The 22,294-nt window shown below is 39.0% G+C and overlaps 1 protein-coding gene across 3 annotated transcripts in view; it reads right to left on the minus strand.

Annotated features, from left to right (window-relative positions):
• LOC133615711 (helicase ARIP4-like) overlaps positions 1–22,294 on the minus strand; it is a 187,252-nt gene that overhangs the window by 88,360 nt on the left and 76,598 nt on the right. The window contains exon 1 of one of the 3 annotated variants that reach the window (XM_061974518.1): positions 18,884–18,994. The exons of 1 other annotated variant lie outside the window; for it this stretch is intronic. In XM_061974518.1, coding sequence (XP_061830502.1) covers positions 18,884–18,893 — 10 coding nt within the window. In that variant the 5' untranslated portion in view covers positions 18,894–18,994. Of the gene's footprint in view, positions 1–3,044; positions 3,290–18,883; positions 18,995–22,294 lie in introns of those variants that run through there. One more of the 3 variants, XM_061974512.1, reaches the window with a different exon arrangement.

Consider the following 22,294-nt stretch of genomic DNA (forward strand, 5'->3'; position numbering starts at 1 on the left):
GGGCACCATTTATTTACATGTGGCACAACCTGCTCATGAACACATTATAATGCACCTAGTCTGCCAGAGCATAAGAAAACTAATATATATATATATATATATATATATATATATATATATATATATATATATATATATATATATATATGGGTCTAATGAAAATGTGACCATATCTGCTGGGTCAAAAGTATACATACAGCAATGTTAATAATTGGTTACATGTCCCTTGGCAAGTTTCACTGCAGTAAGGCGCTTTTGGTAGCCATCCACAAGCTTCTGCTTGAATTTTTGACCACTCCTCTTGACAAAATTGGTGCAGTTCAGCTAAATTTGACATGGACTTGTTTCTTCAGGATTGTCCACACATAAATAGAAAGTCAGGACTTTGGACAATGACCCCAAACACACGTCAAAAGTGGTAAAGGAATGGCTAAATCAGGCTAGAATTAAGATATATATATATATATATATATATATATATATATATATATATATATATATACATACGTTGGGTCAGGAAAAAACAATGAGGCTATATCATCCCTACAAGCCAGCAACCTCGTCAGGGGATTTTATTGAATTATGAAATAAAATCCTCTGACGCGCAGGGAAACCTGCGAAACCTGCGAAACCAGATAAACCACAGAAACCTCGACTATATATATATATATATATATATAAACATATATATATATATATATATATATATATATATATATATATATATATATATATATATATATATATATATATATACAAACTCCGTTTCCATATGATTTGGGAAATTGTGTTGGATGTAAATATAAACGTAATACAATGATTTGCAAATCATTTTCAACCCATATTCAGTTGAATATGCAACAAAGACAACATATTTGATGTTCAAACTGATAAACATTTTTTTTTTTTGCAAATAATCATTAACTTTAGAATTTTAATGCCAGCAACACGTGACAAAGAAGTTGGGAAAGGTGGCAATAAATACTGATAAAGCTGAGGAATGCTCATCAAACACTTATTTGGAACATCCCACAGGTGAACAGGCAAATTGGGAACAGGTGGGTGCCATGATTGGGTATAAAAGTAGATTTAAAGGATATCACCACATGGGCTCAGGAACACTTCAGAAAACCACTGTCAGTAACTACAGTTGGTCGCTACATCTGTAAGTGCAAGTTAAAACTCTCCTATGCAAGGCGAAAACTGTTTATCAACAATACCCAGAAACGCCGTTGGCTTCGCTGGGCCTGAGCTCATCTAAGATGGACTGATACAAAGTGGAAAAGTGTCCTGTGGTCTGACGAGTCCACATTTAAAATTGTTTTTGGAAACTGTGGACGTCGTGTCCTCCGGACCCAAGAGAAAAAGAACCATCCGGATTGTTATAGACGCAAAGTTGAAAAGCCAGCATCTGTGATGGTATGGGGGTGTATTAGTGCCCAAGACATGGGTAACTTACACATCTGTGAAGGCGCCATTAATGCTGAAAGGTACATACAGGTTTTGGAGCAACATATGTTGCCATCCAAGCAACGTTACCATGGGCGCCCCTGCTTATTTCAGCAAGACAATGCCAAGCCACGTGTTACATCAACGTGGCTTCATAGTAAAAGAGTGCGGGTACTAGACTGGCCTGCCTGTAGTCCAGACCTGTCTCCCATTGAAAATGTGTGGCGCATTATGAAGCCTAAAATACCACAACGGAGACCCCCGGACTGTTGAACAACTTAAGCTGTACATCAAGCAAGAATGGGAATGAATTCCACCTGAGACGCTTAAAAAATGTGTCTCCTCAGTTCCCAAACGTTTACTGAGTGTTGTTAAAAGGAAAGGCCATGTAACACAGTGGTGAACATGCCCTTTCCCAACTACTTTGGTATGTGTTGCAGCCATGAAATTCTAAGTTAATTATTATTTGCAAAAAAAAAAAAAAATGTTTATGAGTTTGAACATCAAGTATCTTGTCTTTGTAGTGCATTCAACTGAATATGGGTTGAAAAGGATTTCCAAATCATTGCATTCCGTTTATATTTACCTCTAACACAATTTCCCAACTCATATGGAAACGGGGTTTGTACATTTACCTGTTTTTATGCATGAAAATGCTTAATTTAGGACCAAAAAAACAGTTTTCCCCCCATAGAGTTGTAATGTACTCCTCAGGAAAACACTAGTTTAAATGTTTTATATGCGTACGTACGAACATATGCACAGGGGCACCGAAATGGGAGGGTAAAGGAGACGGATTCTAGGGGCCCATGATGGAGGGGGGCCCAGAAAGGCCCCTAATGATGATGAAATTATAATACAGAAAAAATAATGACACTGTGTTGGGGGCCCTGTAAAGATTCTTTTCATGAGGCCCAAAATCCCTAGCGGCGCCCCTGCATACGCATATAAAACAACATGCAGACTACCGCGCCGCTTTGTTCCCCGCGCGTTTATCCCGCTAACCCACTGGTCTGATGAACCACGTCTCGCCTGCCTCCTCCGCACGCACACACTTCCAGCATGGCCGGAACGTCAGCCAATGGCGCGAGTGCGTTGCTTTAAGTAACCGTAGAAACAGCCAATGGGAGCGCCGCTGCAGACTACAATGCAGGACAGGCGGCCGGTCACACGTGGAACCAGCGCTGGCATGGACTGTGTAAAAATGCCCCAAAAAGGGAGGGCGGGGGGGGAATTCAAACAACAGAGGTGAGGTTTCGGGAGCGTGGCGAGACGGGAGAGCTGGAAGAAAAGCGAGGGAAGGAGGAGGGCAGGGAGGATCCAGCGTTACACAACAGCATTAAGTAACACTTCTGGTCGTTTACACAATACTTCAATGTGACTTGCTTTATTTTCTTCCGGAAAAAAACAAAACGTGTCACCAATATGATCACCCACCAATCAATCTGGGATATTTCATAGGGTAAATATCCCATATTTTCCCTATGCTCTGCTATTCCAAACATAAAAAAAACTATTTTACTTTTGAGTTCCCACAAATTTTCAGAAATGTCTCTTTAATTTGAAAAAAAAAAAAAAAAATAGAATAATCTTACCTGTGAAAGACTCCGATTCATCCAAAAGTAGCATGGCTATGGAGTGAAGACGTTCCCTTCTAGAACACCTGTTTTAATTGTGTAAACCTCCTGCTCTGTGCTCTCATCCACAAGTGCTATCTGGGTCCGTCTGCCTGGTTCTCGGCACTACTGCCTCACTGACTACCGGCCGGTTCTGCTCTGTGTGTGTATGCGTGTGTGTGTGTGTGTGTGTGTGTGTGTGTGTGTGTGTGTGTGCACTTCTCAGTAACAATGTCAACATGAGGCAGAGTCAGGAAGGAGGGCTGGCAGCTGAACAACTTACATAACCCTTCACGCTGGAGGCGGGGCCCAGCTGGGGGGGGGGGACACGTACGGATGGCGGCGCCTCACTCGGACCCGCCTCAGCGCTAATCCCACGCCCACACGATCGTGTTTTGAAACAAGTCCACCTTTGAAGAGTATTTAGTGTGATTTATTTTTTTCCAACCTACATACATTCACGGTCAAAAGTTGACATACACTTGTAAAGAACATAATGTCATGGCTGTCTTGAGTTTCTAATAATTTCTACAACTCTTATTTTTTTTGTAATAGAGCAGGGGTCGGCAACCCGCGGCTCTAGAGCCGCATGTGGCTCTTTAGCGCCGCCCTAGTGGCTCCCTGTAGCTTTTCCAAAGATGTATAAAAAAATTGAAAAAGATGAGGGGAAATAATTTATTTTTTGTTTTAACGTGGTTTCTGTAGGAGGCCAAACATGACACAAACCTCCCTAATTGTTATAAATCCCACTGTTTATATTAAACATGCTTCACTAATTCGAGTATTTGGCGAGCGCCGTTTTGTCCTACTAATATTGGCGGTCCTTGAACTCACCGTAGTTTGTTTACATGTATAACTTTCTCCGACTTTCTAGGACGTGTTTTATGCCACTTCTTTTTCTGTCTCATTTTGTCCGCCAAACTTTTAACGTTGTGCATGAATGCACAAAGGTGAGTTTTGTTGATGTTATTGACTTGTGTGGAGTGCTAATCGGGCATATTTGGTCACTGCATGACTGCAAGCTAATCGATGCTAACATGCTATTTAGGCTAGCTATATGTACATATTGCATCATAATGCCTCGTTTGTAGCTATATTTGAGCTCATTTAGTTTCCTTTAAGTCCTCTTAATTCAATTTATATCTAATGACACACTATCTGTATGTAATATGGCTTTTAATTTTTTTGCGGCTCCAGACAGATTTTTGGTCCAATATGGCTCTTTCAACATTTTGGGTTGCCAGCCCCTGTAATAGAGTGATTGGAGCACATACTTGTTGGTCACAAAAAACATTCATGAAGTTTGGTTCTTTTATGAATTTATTATGGGTCTACTAAAAATGTGACCAAATCTGCTAAGTCAAAAGTATACATACAGCAATGTTAATAATTGGTTACCGTATTTTTCGGAGTATAAGTCGCATCGGCCGAAAGTGCACATGAAGGAAAAAAACATATATAAGTCGCACTGGAGTATAAGTCGCATTTTTTGGGGAAATGTATTTGATAAAAGCCAACACCAAGAATAGACATTTGAAAGGCAATTTAAAATAAATAAAGAATAGTGAACAACAGGCTGAATAAGTGTACATTATATGAGGCATAAATAACCAACTGAGAACGTGCCTGGTATGTTAACGTAACATATTATGGTAAGAGTCATTCAAATAACTATAACATATAGAACATGCTATACGTTTACCAAACAATCTGTCACTCCTAATTGCTAAATCCCATGAAATCTTATACGTCTAGTCTCTTACGTGAATGAGCTAAATAATATTATTAAATATTTTACGGTAATGTGTTAATAATTACACACATAAGTCGCTCCTGAGTATAAGTCGCACCCCCGGCCAAACTATGAAAAAAACTGCGACTTATAGTCCGAAAAATACGGTAGGTGTGATGAGAAAAAAAAAATGTCACATCTGAATCGCAATTTTTTTTCAAACCCATTTAGAATTTTTCAAAATTGAATTAAAATTAACACAAATTTTAAATTTAAAACTGTTTTTTTTTTTTAATTATCCATTTTTAAAAAGGCGTTTTTAGGCCTTTTTCTTTGTGAGTATACGACATATGTCAGTAGCCAAGAGGCGCTTTTGTAACTTTTGTAAACATATGATGAGAATCGTGTTGAATCGAATCGTGTGTTGTTGTAAGATTCACATCCCCAATATGACCTCAATGTAAGAAGAAAATGCAAAATCCAATTGTAAAAGATTTCATTATACCTTACTGAAGATGTTTGCTTGCATGTGTGACTCTTTACATGCAGACATTAGTCTAAATTTGTCTAAAGCCGAGCTAAAAGTACCTGACCTAGAAAATATTAATAGACCTGTTGTGTCCGAGTTTAAAACACAAATAGAGAAAAGTGTTACATACCGCATTTTTCGGACTATAAGTCGCTCCGGAGTATAAGTCGCACCGGCCGAAAATACATAATAAAGAAGGAAAAAAACATATATAAGTCGCACTGGAGTATAAGTCGCATTTTTGGGGGAAATTTATTTGATAAAACCCAACACCAAGAATAGATATTTGAAAGGCAATTTAAAATAAATAAAGAATAGTGAACAACAGGCTGAATAAGTGTACGTTATATGAGGCATAAATAACCAACTGAGAACGTGCCTGGTATGTTAACGTAACATATTATGGTAAGAGTCATTCAAATAACTATAACATATAGAACATGCTATACGTTTACCAAACAATCTCTCACTCCTAATCGCTAAATCCCATGAAATCTTATACGTCTAGTCTCTTACGTGAATGAGATAAATAACATTATTTGATATTTTACGGTAATGTGTTAATAATTTCACACATAAGTCAAAGCATTTAAGTCCCATCTTAAAACTCATTTGTATACTCTAGCCTTTAAATAGCCCCCCTTTTTTAGACCAGTTGATCTGACGTTTCTTTTCCTTTCTCCTCTGCTCCCCCCTCTCCCTTGTGGAGGGGGAGACACACAGGTCCGGTGGCCATGGATGAAGTGCTGGCTGTCCAGAGTCGGGGACCTGGGGTGGACCGCTCGCCTGTGCATCGGTTGGGAACATCCCTGCGCTGCTGACCCGTCTCCGCTCGGGATGGTTTCCTGCTGGCCCCACTATGGACTGGACTCTTACTATTATGTTGGATCCACTATGGACTGGACTCTCACAATATTATGTCAGACCCACTCGACATCCATTGCATTCGGTCTCCCCTAGAGGGGGGTGGGGGGAGGGGGACCCACACATGCGGTCCTCTCCAAGGTTTCTCATAGTCATTCACATCGACGTCCCACTGGGGTGAGTTTTTCCTTGCCCTTATGTGGGCTCTGTACCGAGGATGTCGTTGTGGCTTGTGCAGCCCTTTGAGGCACTTGTGATTTAGGGATATATAAATAAACATTGATTGATTGATTGATTGATTGATAAGTCGCTCCTGAGTATAAATCGCACCCCCGGCCAAACTATGAAAAAAACTGTGACTTATAATCCGAAAAATACGGTACATGTCCTTTGGCAACTTTCACTACAATAAGGCGCTTTTGGTAGCCATCCAAAAGCTTCTGGCAAGCTTCTGGTTGAATTTTAGACCACTCCTCTTGACAAAATTGGTGCAGTTCAGCTAAATTTGTTGGTTTTCTGACATGGACTTGTTTCTTCAGCATTGTCCACACGTTTAAGTCAGGACTTTGGACAATGACCACAAACACACGTCAAAAGTGGTAAAGGAATGGCTAAATCTAGAATTAAGGTCTTAGAATGGCCTTCCCAAAGTCCTGACTTAAACGTGTGGACAATGCTGAAGAAACAAGTCCATGTCAGAAAAACAACAAATTAAGCTAAACTGCACTAATTTTGTCAAGAGGAGTGGTCAAAAATTCAACCAAAAGCTTGTGGATGGCAACAAAAAGCGCCTTATTGCAGTGAAACTTGCCAAGGGACATGTAACCAAACATTAACATTGCTGTATGTATACTTTTGACCTAGCAGATTTGGTCACATTTTCAGTAGACCCATAATAAATTCATAAAAAAACCAAACTTCATGAATGTTTTTTGTGACCAACAAGTATGTGCTCCAATCACTCTATCACAAAAAAATAAGAGTTGCAGAAATGATTGGAAACTCAAGACAGCCATGACATTATGTTCTTTACAAGTGTATGTAAACTTTTGATCGCGAATGTAGCTTTTATTTGTCAAAATGTAAGGCAGGAGGTCCAGTCCAGTCAATTTAATTTATTTCTTAATTTTTATTGTATTTTAACAAAACATTTATATTTTACAGAATAGTTTAGAGGAATTTAAAATAAAGAAAAAAAGACTCTTCTTCAGTGTTTCGGTGGTAAGTAACCATTTTTATAACACATATTTCCGCCATCTACAGGACTGGAGTGTCGCATGATTGACCATGACTTAGGACTGTTGTTTTGTGCACTCAGGATGGGTTATTGTGCGGCATTACAGACCCTCTTATTGCTGTTAATTGGTTCCAGACATGATGCCAATAAACCAATTTCACCAAGTAAGAATCGTTAATTATAAATCAAATATTTTAATAGCTAAAGTATAAAAAAACTATTCACCAGTTTCTAAACAAGCTTTTCTACATTATGAGAGCCGTCTAGACCACAGGTGTCAAACTCAAAAAGCCTGGAATTAAAGTGCACTGTTAAAGCACTTCATTTTGTCTTACTAAATGTATTCGCCCTTTCAGTTTTGACAGAATAATTGCGTGCGATGCATGTCTTTTAAACTTGAGAACAATCTGAACATGCAAAGAAATATTGTGTAAACACGGGGTGTCTAAAGGCATATTGTTGGATAAAAAATAATAGTAAAATTGTTAAAAAAAAGAAAAAAAAAAGAAAAAATATGTCATGTAATCATACTTGCCAACCTTGAGACCTCCAATTTCGGGAGGTGGGGGGCGGGGGGCGTGGTTGGGGGCGTGGTTAAGAGGGGAGGAGTATATTTACAGCTAGGATTCACCAAGTCAAGTATTTTATATATATATATATATATATATATATATATATATATATATATATATATATATATATATATAAGAAATACTAAGCCAAGTATTTCATATATATATATATATATATATATATATATATATATATATATATAAATAAAAGAAATACTTGAATTTCAGTGTTCATTTATTTACACATTTACACACACATAACACTCATCTACTCATTGTTGAGTTAAGGGTTGAATTGTCCATCCTTGTTCTATTTGTCACTATTTTTCTAACCATGTTGAACGCCCTCACTGATGATGCATTGCTTTGTGGCACGCAAAAAGTGCTTTCATCAAATGCACTAGATAGCAGTATTGTCCTGTTTAAGAGTGTCACAACATTGCTGTTTACGGCAGACGAACTACTTTATGGTAGACGAAATGCTGTTGTTGTGTGTTGTTACCGCGCTGGGAGGACGTTAATGAAACTGCCTAACAATAAACCCACATAAGAAACCAAGAACTCGCCCTCCATCATTCTACAGTTATAATGTGATTGGGCAGGTACGCTGTTTATATTGTGTGCCTGAATTTCGGGAGATTTTCGAGAGAAAATTTGTCCCGGGAGGTTTTCGGGAGAGGCGCTGAATTTCGGGAGTCTCCCGGAAAATCCGGGAGGGTTGGCAAGTATGCATGTAATGCGAAAAACTCTAAACATTGAATACAACTCAGGTGTGTCCAAACGACTTCTACTAAGGTCTGCAAACTGAATAGTCAAAGTATGTAGGGGCCTTTTTGATTTTTTAATTTGTAAAAAAACCCCACAAAAAAAAGGTATTAAATATACTTTATTTAAAGATACAATTTAGGGTCAGCTTTGTGTTTTAAGTGAAAGTAGATTATTAGTTATTAGTATCAAAATGTCAGCTTTTTCTCTTGACATTATGTCTTTTTGCTATTTTATTTATTTTTACAGATAGTATTTACCTGTGTAATAATTAATATTACATATTGTCACGTATAACACAAAGCTGACACTAAGCATTTTTTACTAAATCAAAATATATCAACATACTTTGACTTTTTAATATGCTGCCCTTGTTGAAAAAAGTTGTGACGCCTCTGTGTTACTAACATATTTTCCTAACATTTTTGTATGCTTGTCCCCCTCACTTATGATTTCAAAAGCAAGTACATTATCCATCAATTTGTATGTAAAAAATGGAGATGCATAGGGAATTGTGTAATAACATAATTGCATATTATAATTCATATATATACATGCGGCCCTCTGAGAGCAGCCAGAACTGCAATGTGGCCCTCAATGAAAACCGGAATGACACCCCTGCTCTAGACTTATGTAACACTCAATTATTTATGAACTAGAATAAACTTTCATGAGCTCTGACGCGAGAAAGCAGCTTACCACTTGATGATGTAAACATAGGCACACAAGCTCGTGATCACAACGCTGCTATAAATAGTTTGTCTGCATCAGCGCTTATAATAACAATATTACAAATACTTGGTTAATATTCAAGTCACAAAATGTAAATGGAGTATTGTTGGCGCTTTTTGGACGTTTTTTATTGGGTTTTCCGGGCAGAATAGAGGACCTCCCCTTGGCTACATGTAAGCAGTCGTTTAAAAGACATGCAATTGCATGCATCGCACGCAATGTTTCTGTCAAAATTGAAAGAACTAATACATTTAGTAAGAAAAAATGAAGTGCTTTAAAGGGGAACATTATCACCAGACCTATGTAAGCGTCAATATATACCTTGATGTTGCAGAAAAAAGACCATATATTTTTTTAACCGATTTCCGAAATCTAAATGGGTGAATTTTGGCGAATTAAACGCCTTTCTAATATTCGCTCTCGGAGCGATGACGTCACATCGGGAAGCAATCCGCCATTTTCTCAAACACCTAGTCAAATCAGCTCTGTTATTTTCCGTTTTTTCGACTGTTTTCCGTACCTTGGAGACATCATGCCTCGTCGGTGTGTTGTCGGAGGGTGTAACAACACGAACAGGGACGGATTCAAGTTGCACCAGTGGCCCAAAGATGCGAAAGTGGCAAGAAATTGGACGTTTGTTCCGCAAACTTTACCGACGAAAGCTATGCTACGACAGAGATGGCAAGAATGTGTGGATATCCTGCGACACTCAAAGCAGATGCATTTCCAACGATAAAATCTGCCGCCAGACCCCCATTGAATCTGCCGGAGTGTGTGAGCAATTCAGGGACAAAGGACCTCGGTAGCACGGCAAGCAATGGCGGCAGTTTGTTCCCGCAGACGAGCGAGCTAAACCCCCTGGATGTCTTGGCTCCGTCCCTTATGCCACCGAAGATGATCAAGAGAAGAATATCGACCCTAGCTTCCCTGGCCTGCTGACATCAACTCCAAAACTGGACAGATCAGCTTTCAGGAAAAGAGCGCGGATGAGGGTATGTCTACAGAATATATTAATTGATGAAAATTGGGCTGTCTGCACTCTCAAAGTGCATGTTGTTGCCAAATGTATTTCATATGCTGTAAACCTAGTTCATAGTTGTTAGTTTCCTTTAATGCCAAACAAACACATACCAATCGTTGGTTAGAAGGCGATCGCCGAATTCGTCCTCGCTTTCTCCCGTGTCGCTGGCTGTCGTGTCGTTTTCGTCGGTTTCGCTTGCATACGGTTCAAACCGATATGGCTCAATAGCTTCAGTTTCTTCTTCAATTCCGTTTTCGCTACCTGCCTCCACACTACAACCATCCGTTTCAATACATGCGTAATCTGTTGAATCGCTTAAGCCGCTGAAATCCGAGTCTGAATCCGAGCTAATGTCGCTATACCTTGCTGTTCTATCCGCCATGTTTGTTTGTATCGGCATCACTGTGTGACGTCACAGGAAAATGGACGGGTGTATATAACGATGGTTAAAATCAGGCACTTTGAAGCTTTTTTTAGGGATATTGCGTGATGGGTAAAATTTTGAAAAAAACTTTGAAAAATAAAATAAGCCACTGGGAACTGATTTTTAATGGTTTTAACCCTTCTGAAATTGTGATAATGTTCCCCTTTAAAGCACTTCATTTTTCTTACTAAATGTATTCGCTCTTTCAGTATTGACAGAAAAATTGCGTGCGATGCATACAATTGCATGTCTTTTAAACTTGAGAACAATCTGAACATGCAAAAAAATATTGTGTAAACACGGGGTGTCTAAAGGCATATTGTTGGATAAAACAATAATAGTAAAATTGTAAAAAAAAAATAATAATAAAAAAAAAAAAATAGCAAAAATATGTCATGTAATGCGAAAAACTCTAAACATTGAATACAACTCAGGTGTGTCCAAACGACTTCTACTAAGGGTTGCATACTGAATAGTCAAAGTATGTAGGGGCCTTTTTGATTTTTTAATTTGTAAAAAAAAACACAAAAAAAAGGTATTAAATATACTTTATTTAAAGATACAATTTAGGGTCAGCTTTGTGTTTTAAGTGAAAGTAGATTATTAGTTATTAGTATCAAAATGTCAGCTTTTTCTCTTGACATTATGTCTTTTTGCTCTTTTATTTATTTTTACAGATAGTATTTACCTGCGTAATAATTAATATTACACATTGTCACGTATAACACAAAGCTGACACTAAGCATTTTTTACTAAATCAAAATATATCAACATACTTTGACTTTTTATTATGCTGCCCTTGTTGGAAAAAGTTGTGACGCCTCTGTGTTACTAACATATTTTCTTAACATTTTTGTATGCTTGTCCCCCTCACTTATGATTTCAAAAGCAAGTACGTTATCCATCAATTTGTATGTAAAAAATGGAGATGCATAGGGAATTGTGTAATAACATAATTGCATATTATAATTAATATATATTCACTGTAACATGCGGCCCTCTGAGAGCAGCCAGAACTGCAATGTGGCCCTCAATGAAAACCGGAATGACACCCCTGCTCTAGACTTATGTAACACTCAATTATTTATGAACTAGAATAAACTTTCATGAGCTCCGACGCGAGAAAGCAGCTTACCACTTGATGATGTAAACATAGGCACACAAGCTCGTGATCACAACGCTGCTATAAATAGTTTGTCTGCATCAGCGCTTATAATAACAATATTACAAATACTTGGTTAATATTCAAGTCACAAAATGTAAATGGAGTATTGTTGGCGCTTTTTGGACGTTTTTTATTGGGTTTTCCGGGCAGAATAGAGGACCTTCCCTTGGCTACATGTAAGCAGTCGTTTAAAAGACATGCAATTGCATGCATCGCACGCAATGTTTCTGTCAAAATTGAAAGAACTAATACATTTAGTAAGAAAAAATGAAGTGCTTTAAAGGGGAACATTATCACCAGACCTATGTAAGCGTCAATATATACCTTGATGTTGCAGAAAAAAGACCATATATTTTTTTAACCGATTTCCGAACTCTAAATGGGTGAATTTTGGCGAATTAAACGCCTTTCTAATATTCGCTCTCGGAGCGATGACGTCACATCGGGAAGCAATCCGCCATTTTCTCAAACACCTAGTCAAATCAGCTCTGTTATTTTCCGTTTTTTCGACTGTTTTCCGTACCTTGGAGACATCATGCCTCGTCGGTGTGTTGTCGGAGGGTGTAACAACACGAACAGGGACGGATTCAAGTTGCACCAGTGGCCCAAAGATGCGAAAGTGGCAAGAAATTGGACGTTTGTTCCGCACACTTTACCGACGAAAGCTATGCTACGACAGAGATGGCAAGAATGTGTGGATATCCTGCGACACTCAAAGCAGATGCATTTCCAACGATAAAGTCAAAGAAATCTGCCGCCAGACCCCCATTGAATCTGCCGGAGTGTGTGAGCAATTCAGGGACAAAGGACCTCGGTAGCACGGCAAGCAATGGCGGCAGTTTGTTCCCGCAGACGAGCGAGCTAAACCCCCTGGATGTCTTGGCTCCGTCCCTTATGCCACCGAAGATGATCAAGAGAAGAATATCGACCCTAGCTTCCCTGGCCTGCTGACATCAACTCCAAAACTGGACAGATCAGCTTTCAGGAAAAGAGCGCGGATGAGGGTATGTCTACAGAATATATTAATTGATGAAAATTGGGCTGTCTGCACTCTCAAAGTGCATGTTGTTGCCAAATGTATTTCATATGCTGTAAACCTAGTTCATAGTTGTTAGTTTCCTTTAATGCCAAACAAACACATACCAATCGTTGGTTAGAAGGCGATCGCCGAATTCGTCCTCGCTTTCTCCCGTGTCGCTGGCTGTCGTGTCGTTTTCGTCGGTTTCGCTTGCATACGGTTCAAACCGATATGGCTCAATAGCTTCAGTTTCTTCTTCAATTCCGTTTTCGCTACCTGCCTCCACACTACAACCATCCGTTTCAATACATGCGTAATCTGTTGAATCGCTTAAGCCGCTGAAATCCGAGTCTGAATCCAAGCTAATGTCGCTATACCTTGCTGTTCTATCCGCCATGTTTGTTTGTATCGGCATCACTGTGTGACGTCACAGGAAAATGGACGGGTGTATATAACGATGGTTAAAATCAGGCACTTTGAAGCTTTTTTTAGGGATATTGCGTGATGGGTAAAATTTTGAAAAAAACTTTGAAAAATAAAATAAGCCACTGGGAACTGATTTTTAATGGTTTTAACCCTTCTGAAATTGTGATAATGTTCCCCTTTAAAGCACTTCATTTTTCTTACTAAATGTATTCGCTCTTTCAGTATCGACAGAAAAATTGCGTGCGATGCATACAATTGCATGTCTTTTAAACTTGAGAACAATCTGAACATGCAAAAAAATATTGTGTAAACACGGGGTGTCTAAAGGCATATTGTTGGATAAAACAATAATAGTAAAATTGTAAAAAAATAAATAAATAAATAAAAAAAAAAAGCAAAAATATGTCATGTAATGCGAAAAACTCTAAACATTGAATACAACTCAGGTGTGTCCAAACGACTTCTACTAAGGGTTGCATAGTGAATAGTCAAAGTATGTAGGGGCCTTTTTGATTTTTTAATTTGTAAAAAAAACCCACAAAAAAAAGGTATTAAATATACTTTATTTAAAGATACAATTTAGGGTCAGCTTTGTGTTTTAAGTGAAAGTAGATTATTAGTTATTAGTATCAAAATGTCAGCTTTTTCTCTTGACATTATGTCTTTTTGCTCTTTTATTTATTTTTACAGATAGTATTTACCTGCGTAATAATTAATATTACACATTGTCACGTATAACACAAAGCTGACACTAAGCATTTTTTACTAAATCAAAATATATCAACATACTTTGACTTTTTATTATGCTGCCCTTGTTGGAAAAAGTTGTGACGCCTCTGTGTTACTAACATATTTTCCTAACATTTTTGTATGCTTGTCCCCCTCACTTATGATTTCAAAAGCAAGTACGTTATCCATCAATTTGTATGTAAAAAATGGAGATGCATAGGGAATTGTGTAATAACATAATTGCATATTATAATTCATATATATTCACTGTAACATGCGGCCCTCTGAGAGCAGCCAGAACTGCAATGTGGCCCTCAATGAAAACCGGAATGACACCCCTGCTCTAGACTTATGTAACACTCAATTATTTATGAACTAGAATAAACTTTCATGAGCTCCGACGCGAGAAAGCAGCTTACCACTTGATGATGTAAACATAGGCACACAAGCTAGTGATCACAACGCTGCTATAAATAGTTTGTCTGCATCAGCGCTTATAATAACAATATTACAAATACTTGGTTAATATTCAAGTCACAAAATGTAAATGGAGTATTGTTGGCGCTTTTTGGACGTTTTTTATTGGGTTTTCCGGGCAGAATAGAGGACCTCCCCTTGGCTACATGTAAGCAGTCGTTTAAAAGACATGCAATTGCATGCATCGCACGCAATGTTTCTGTCAAAATTGAAAGAACTAATACATTTAGTAAGAAAAAATGAAGTGCTTTAAAGGGGAACATTATCACCAGACCTATGTAAGCGTCAATATATACCTTGATGTTGCAGAAAAAAGACCATATATTTTTTAACCGATTTCCGAACTCTAAATGGGTGAATTTTGGCGAATTAAACGCCTTTCTAATATTCGCTCTCGGAGCGATGACGTCACATCGGGAAGCAATCCGCCATTTTCTCAAACACCTAGTCAAATCAGCTCTGTTATTTTCCGTTTTTTCGACTGTTTTCCGTACCTTGGAGACATCATGCCTCGTCGGTGTGTTGTCGGAGGGTGTAACAACACGAACAGGGACGGGATTCAAGTTGCACCAGTGGCCCAAAGATGCGAAAGTGGCAAGAAATTGGACGTTTGTTCCGCACACTTTACCGACGAAAGCTATGCTACGACAGAGATGGCAAGAATGTGTGGATATCCTGCGACACTCAAAGCAGATGCATTTCCAACGATAAAGTCAAAGAAATCTGCCGCCAGACCCCCATTGAATCTGCCGGAGTGTGTGAGCAATTCAGGGACAAAGGACCTCGGTAGCACGGCAAGCAATGGCGGCAGTTTGTTCCCGCAGACGAGCGAGCTAAACCCCCCTGGATGTCTTGGCTCACATCGTCCCTTATGCCACCGAAGATGATCAAGAGAAGAATATCGACCCTAGCTTCCCTGGCCTGCTGACATCAACTCCAAAACTAGACATCAGCTTTCAGGAAAAGAGCGCGGATGAGGGTATGTCTACAGAATATATTAATTGATGAAAATTGGGCTGTCTGCACTCTCAAAGTGCATGTTGTTGCCAAATGTATTTCATATGCTGTAAACCTAGTTCATAGTTGTTAGTTTCCTTTAATGCCAAACAAACACATACCAATCGTTGGTTAGAAGGCGATCGCCAAATTCGTCCTCGCTTTCTCCCGTGTCGCTGGCTGTCGTGTCGTTTTCGTCGGTTTCGCTTGCATACGGTTCAAACCGATATGGCTCAATAGCTTCAGTTTCTTCTTCAATTTCGTTTTCGCTACCTGCCTCCACACTACAACCATCCGTTTCAATACATTCGTAATCTGTTGAATCGCTTAAGCCGCTAAAATCCGAGTCTGAATCCGAGCTAATGTCGCTATAGCTTGCTGTTCTTTCCGCCATGTTTGTTTGTGTTGGCTTCACTATGTGACGTCACAGGAAAATGGACGGGTGTTTTTAACGATGGTTAAAATCAGGCACTTTGAAGCTTTTTTTAGGGATATTGCGTGATGGGTAAAATTTTGAAAAAAACTTCGAAAAATATAATAAGCCACTGGGAACTGATTTTTAATGGTTTTAACCATTCTGAAATTGTCATATTGTTCCCCTTTAACAGTGCACTTTACTTCCAGGCTTTTGCGGGCCACAAAAAACAATGTAGCGGGCCAGAACTGGCCCCAGGGCCTTGAGTTTGACACCTGTGGATTAGACTAGTGTTTTTCAACCACTGTGCCGTGGCACATTAGTGTGCCGCGAGATACAGTCTGGTGTGCCATGGGAGATTATGTAGTTTCACCTATTTGGGTTAAAAATATTTTTTGCAAACCAGTAATTATAATCCACAAATAATGTGTTGTTGTTGAGTGTCTGTGCTGTCGAGAGCTTGGCAGAGTAATCGTGTAATACTCTTCCATATCAGTAGGTGGCAGCATGTAGCTAATTGCTTTGTAGATGTCGGGAACATGGTTTGTAATGATCACAATATGCGGGAGGCAGCGTGCAGGTAAAAAGGCATCTAACACTTAAACCAAAAATAAACAAAAGGTGAGTGCCCCTAAGACAGGGGTCGGCAACCCGCGGCTCCGGAGCCGCATGCGGCTCTTTGATCACTCTGATAAGGCTCAGCAGCTTACTTGCTGAACCCCCCAATTTTCCCGTGGGACTTTCGGATTTCAGTGCCTCTCGCAGAAAACTCCCGGGATTAATATTCACCGATTTTCACCCTTACGGCTATAATAAGGGCGTGCCATGATGCTACAACATTTGGCGCCCTCTACAATCTGTATTAACAGCGTTCCAGCTCAACCCTTGTTATACAATATACATCTTCTGCTTGCACACGTACGTGAGAGCAAGGCATACTTGTTCAACAGCCACACAGGTTACACTGACGGTGACCATATAAAACAACTTTAACACTCTTACTAATAATGCGCCACACTTTGAACCAAAACCAAACAAGAATGACAAACACATTTCGGGAGAACATCTGCACCTTAACACAACATAAACACAACAGAACAAACACCCAGAATCCCATGCAGCCCTGTCTCTTCCGGGCTACATTATACACCCCTGCTACCACCAAACCCCCCCCCACCCCAACCCTGCTCCCTCGCACATCAACACCCCCCCCTCTGTGCTCGGTTGAGGTGGGCGGGGTTTGGTGGGGGGGTGTATAATGTATCCCGGAAGAGTTAGGGCTGCATGGGATTCTGGGTATTTGTCCTGTTGTGTTTATGTTGTGTTACGGTGCAGATGTTCTCCCGAAATTTGTTTGTCATTCTTGTTTGGTGTGGGTTCACAGTGTGGCGCATTATTAGTAAGAGTGTTAAAGTTGTTTTTTTTTATACCGCCACCGTCAGTGTGACCTGTGTGGTTATTGACCAAGTATGCCTTGCTGTCAACTACGTGAGCAAACGGAAGCCCCATACAACTGATCAGGCACGCTGGCTGTAGTGGGTGCTATATGCTGTACCATCACAGCACGCATGGCGCTGACAAGCGCCATTCATTTAAAACCCGCGTGCCGCACGAGCTTCCAAATTCCACATAAAGGTGTGGGCAGCGTGTCTGAGACCCCTGGTTTATACATAGCACAATGCAGTGTTATTTCATTTAAAAATTCAAAAAATGTTTGCGGCTCCCATTGTTTTCTATAATTTGTGAAACTGGTCAAAATGGCTCTTTGACTGGTAAAGGTTGCCGACCCCTGCCCTAAGAAAAGGCATTCAAGCTTAGGGATGGATATGCAAAACAAAACTAAAACTGAACTGGCTGCAAAGTAAACAAAAACAGAATGCTGGACGACAGCAAAGACTTACAGCGTGTGGAATAGCGTTCAAGGAAGACATGAAACTGCTACAGGAAAATACCAACAAAAGAGGAAAAGCCACCAAAATAGGAGAGCATAACAAGAAGTAAAACAATACACACGGGAAAACACCAAAAATCTCAAAATAAGTCACATCCTGATGTGACAGGTGGTGACAGTACACCTACTTTGAGACAAGAGCTATAGTGATGCATGGTTGGTTATGGTTTAAATTCATATCCAACAATTGCGAGAACAACTTTTTATTGTCAATATCGACTACCGAGTTGAATTTTTTTATATTTTCTGCTGTTGGTGTGCCTCAGAATTCTTTCCATGAAAAAAAATGTGCCTTGGCTCAGAAAAGGTTGAAAAGCACTGGATTAGACTATTCACGCTGATCAGTAATCATTTAAATAAAGAAAATAATAGCCTTCCCCTCAGGGAAATGTACAATTAGTTAATAATAATAATTATTACTACTATTATTCAAAAAAGGATCAGCTCAAACAAGCAGATAAGAGAATATACACAAGAAGTTGCAACGTCACCTGTTGCTAAAGTTAACCCTAAAGCAGGGCATCTCTTCCATAACAAGCCTTATGAAAGCTGTGTAAGTGCACTAGGACTATGGCATTGCACCACATTCATTCACTCATGTGTTCATATATACATATATACTTATAAGTAACCCCCCTACCTTCTCCTCTCCACCCTCCCCCATCTGAGCAGCATACAAACAATGATAACAGGAGACACCAAAAGGACGTTAAATAAGAAAAACACTACTAACCACCTTCAATCAAACCAATTTCAGCGACTCACCCATGGTCATGTGCTTTTAACGCCTGACACTATCCAAAACAAGGTGAGCGGGCTCCTCCATGCTGACATCCTCAGTGAGGACGACCTCACAAGTGAGACCAGCCTCTCGCCGCCACTCAGAAGGCCATCGGGACAATTACAAAACCACTGGTCAATGAAAGCTGCCCCGCGCCGCCGTGTGTAGGAAGCCTCCCCGGCCGGCCTGCTTTCACAGCTTCCTCCTCCTCCTCCTCGCCCTCATTCCCCACTCCTCCCTTGCATACTGATACATGGTGATGTCAGCAAGCCACGCCCCCTCCAGAGGCTGCCTTAGGTAACAAGGGTAGGGGGGTTCAACCGCACATACAAACACATAGTCATCTTTTTTTTTTTTTTAAACCTTAGATTGGATTTGGAATTATCACCACGTGTTTTCTTTTTCTGGTTTATGTTGCATCTGAACTTGAATTACTTAAATGGCCTGCATGCTAATTTTTAATTGCACATTGCATTTGCAAAACAGATCAGATTATTCTGTGTGTATAAAATGAAACGCTACTTTCTGGAGTGTGCATGTGCAGGAAACATATCTGCTCATTATTATCATCAACTATGTACTGTATGAAACCATCACACGTCTTGAAAGCCATTAAAACCCCAACAACAATCATAAAATATCAGTCGAAGGCACATTTAAAACACAAAAAACAGATTTTAAAAAATCCTTTGAAAAAAGCGGATGATAACGATCACAGAAAGTATGAAAATATGATAGATATGCAACAACTGAACACATGTAATTATGAAGGAGAAATGGTCAGCTTGATTAAAACAGGACAAGAAAATGGTGTTATCAGGTCCATGAACTCCAGGACCTCTTTAAGGCCACCGTGTTGGTATGTACTTAGCTCTCATGGTCACACACACACACACACACACACACACACACACACACACACACACACACACACACACACACACACACACACTTGTATTTGTTACCTTCTTGAGACCTCCAAAAAATGCCTACCTCTTTAGGACCACCCTTTCTAGATACATAAACATTGGTATTTACAACATTAACAATTAGGGGTGTGGGAAAAAAATAGATTCGAATTCGAATCGCGATTCTCACGTTGTGCGATTCAGAATCGATTCTCATTTTTAAAAAATAGATTTTTTATTTTTATTCTATTTATTTAAAAAAAAAATTTTTTTTTTTTTTTAATTAATCAATCCAACAAAACAATACACAGCAATACCGTAACAATGCAATCCAATTCCAATACCAAACCCGACCCAGCAACACTCAGAACAGCAATAAACAGAGCAATTGAGAGGAGACACAAACACGACACAGAACAAACCAAAAGTAGTGAAACAAAAATGAATATTATCAACAACAGTATCAATCAATATTAGTAACAATTTCAACATAGCAGTGATTAAAAATCCCTCATTGACATTATTATTAGACATTTATTAAAAAAAAAAAAAAAGAACAATAGTGTCACAGTGGCTTACACTTGCATCGCATCTCATAAGCTTGACAACACACTGTGTCCAATATTTTCGCAAAGATAAAATAAGTCATATTTTTGGTTCATTTAATAGTTAAAACAAATTTACATTATTGCAATCAGTTGATAAAACATTGTCCTTTACAATTATAAAAGATTTTTACAAAAATCTACTACTCTGCTTGCATGTCAGCAGACTGGGGTAGATCCTGCTGAAATCCTATGTATTGAATGAATAGAGAATCCTTTTGAATCGGGAAAATATCGTTTTTGAATCGAGAATCGCGTTGAATCGAAAAAAAATCGATATATAATCAAATCGTGACCCCAAGAATCGATATTGAATCGAATCGTGGGACACCCAAAGATTCACAGCCCTATTAACAATACACACATACTATGCAAATATTAAAAAAGCTTGTAGTGAAAAATGAGTTGGAATTTCACAAGAAAAAGGTCACAATTTCACCAAAAAAAACTTAGAATTTTGGCAGTATTATAATAAAAGTCGTGATTTTTTCTCAACACAAGTCAAGATTTTACAAGAACATTTGTGCAATATTATGATAAACGTTGGAATTTTACTCAACAACAGTGGCAATTTTACAAGAAATCTTAAAATTTGGGCAATTTTATAAAAAGAGTCGTAATTTTACTCGACAAAAGTCACAATTTTATAAGAAAACTTTGAAATGTTGGCAATATTAAAGTTAAAGTACCAATGATTGTCACACACACACTAGGTGTGGCGAAATTATTCTCTGCATTTGACTCATCACCCTTGTTCACCCCCTGGGAGGTGAGGGGAGCAGTGGGCTGCAGCGGTGGCCACGCCCGGGAATCATTTTGGGTGATTTAACCCCCAATTCCAACCCTTGATGCTGAGTGCCAAGCAGGGAGGTAATGGGTCCCATTTTTATAGTCTTTGGTATGACTCGGCCGGGGTTTGAACTCACAACCTACCCATCTCAGGGCGAACGCTCTAACCACTAGGCCACTGAGTAGGTTTATTAAAAAAATTATTATAATAATAATCGTAATTTTACCTGGCAAAATTATGACAAAAGCCATCATTTTACTCAAAATATGTCATTATTTTACAAGAACAACTAAAAAATTGGCAATATTGTGATACAAGTCAGAAGTTTTTATGACAAATGTCACCATTTTGCATTAAAAATAAATAATTTTACATACAAAAGTAATAAGTTTATGAGAAAATATTGCAATATTACAAAAACAGAAAGAATATGAGAAATTGTTCCCAATTTTATAAGAAAAAAGTCGACACATTGTGAGAAAAAGATTGATTTTAGTTAATTTATTATTTTTTAAATATTTGTTTTGAAATTAGTTTTTAATCTTCATTATTTATTTGACGTTATTACAGTATCTCTCTATATAAATATTAAAAAAAAAAAAAATTGGGGCCAAAGGAGGCGCATTTCAATTTCTTACACACTCTTGTTATTTCATATGTTGACCAGAAGGGGAGCACTTTTAAAACCGACACACAGCCAATTTGAAAAATCCCTCCTTTTTGGGACAACCCTCATTTGGATAGATTTCACCTCCAGGGGTGCAAATGAGACATATGGAAGGTACTTTTCCTTGTTGATGTCTCAAGAGACGTAGAAATACAAGAACACACACACACACACACACACACACACACACACACACACAAACAGCTATGCAGCTGGGGGGAGGGGCAGCCACCAAGCCTGGAGGTGGGGGAGGAGGAGGAGGCGGAGTTAAGGGCAAAGTGAAGGGGGACTGGCTCGGAAGTCATAACGAGAGACACACGCGTGTACACACACACACACACACGCGCGCACACACGTTCACCTTTGCCACACTAGCACAGTTCTAGTCATGTAGCCCCGCCCCCTTAGAGCACAAACACTCACAT

Source organism: Nerophis lumbriciformis, linkage group LG01 (genome assembly GCF_033978685.3).
Source record: "Nerophis lumbriciformis linkage group LG01, RoL_Nlum_v2.1, whole genome shotgun sequence".
NCBI lineage: Eukaryota > Metazoa > Chordata > Actinopteri > Syngnathiformes > Syngnathidae > Nerophis > Nerophis lumbriciformis.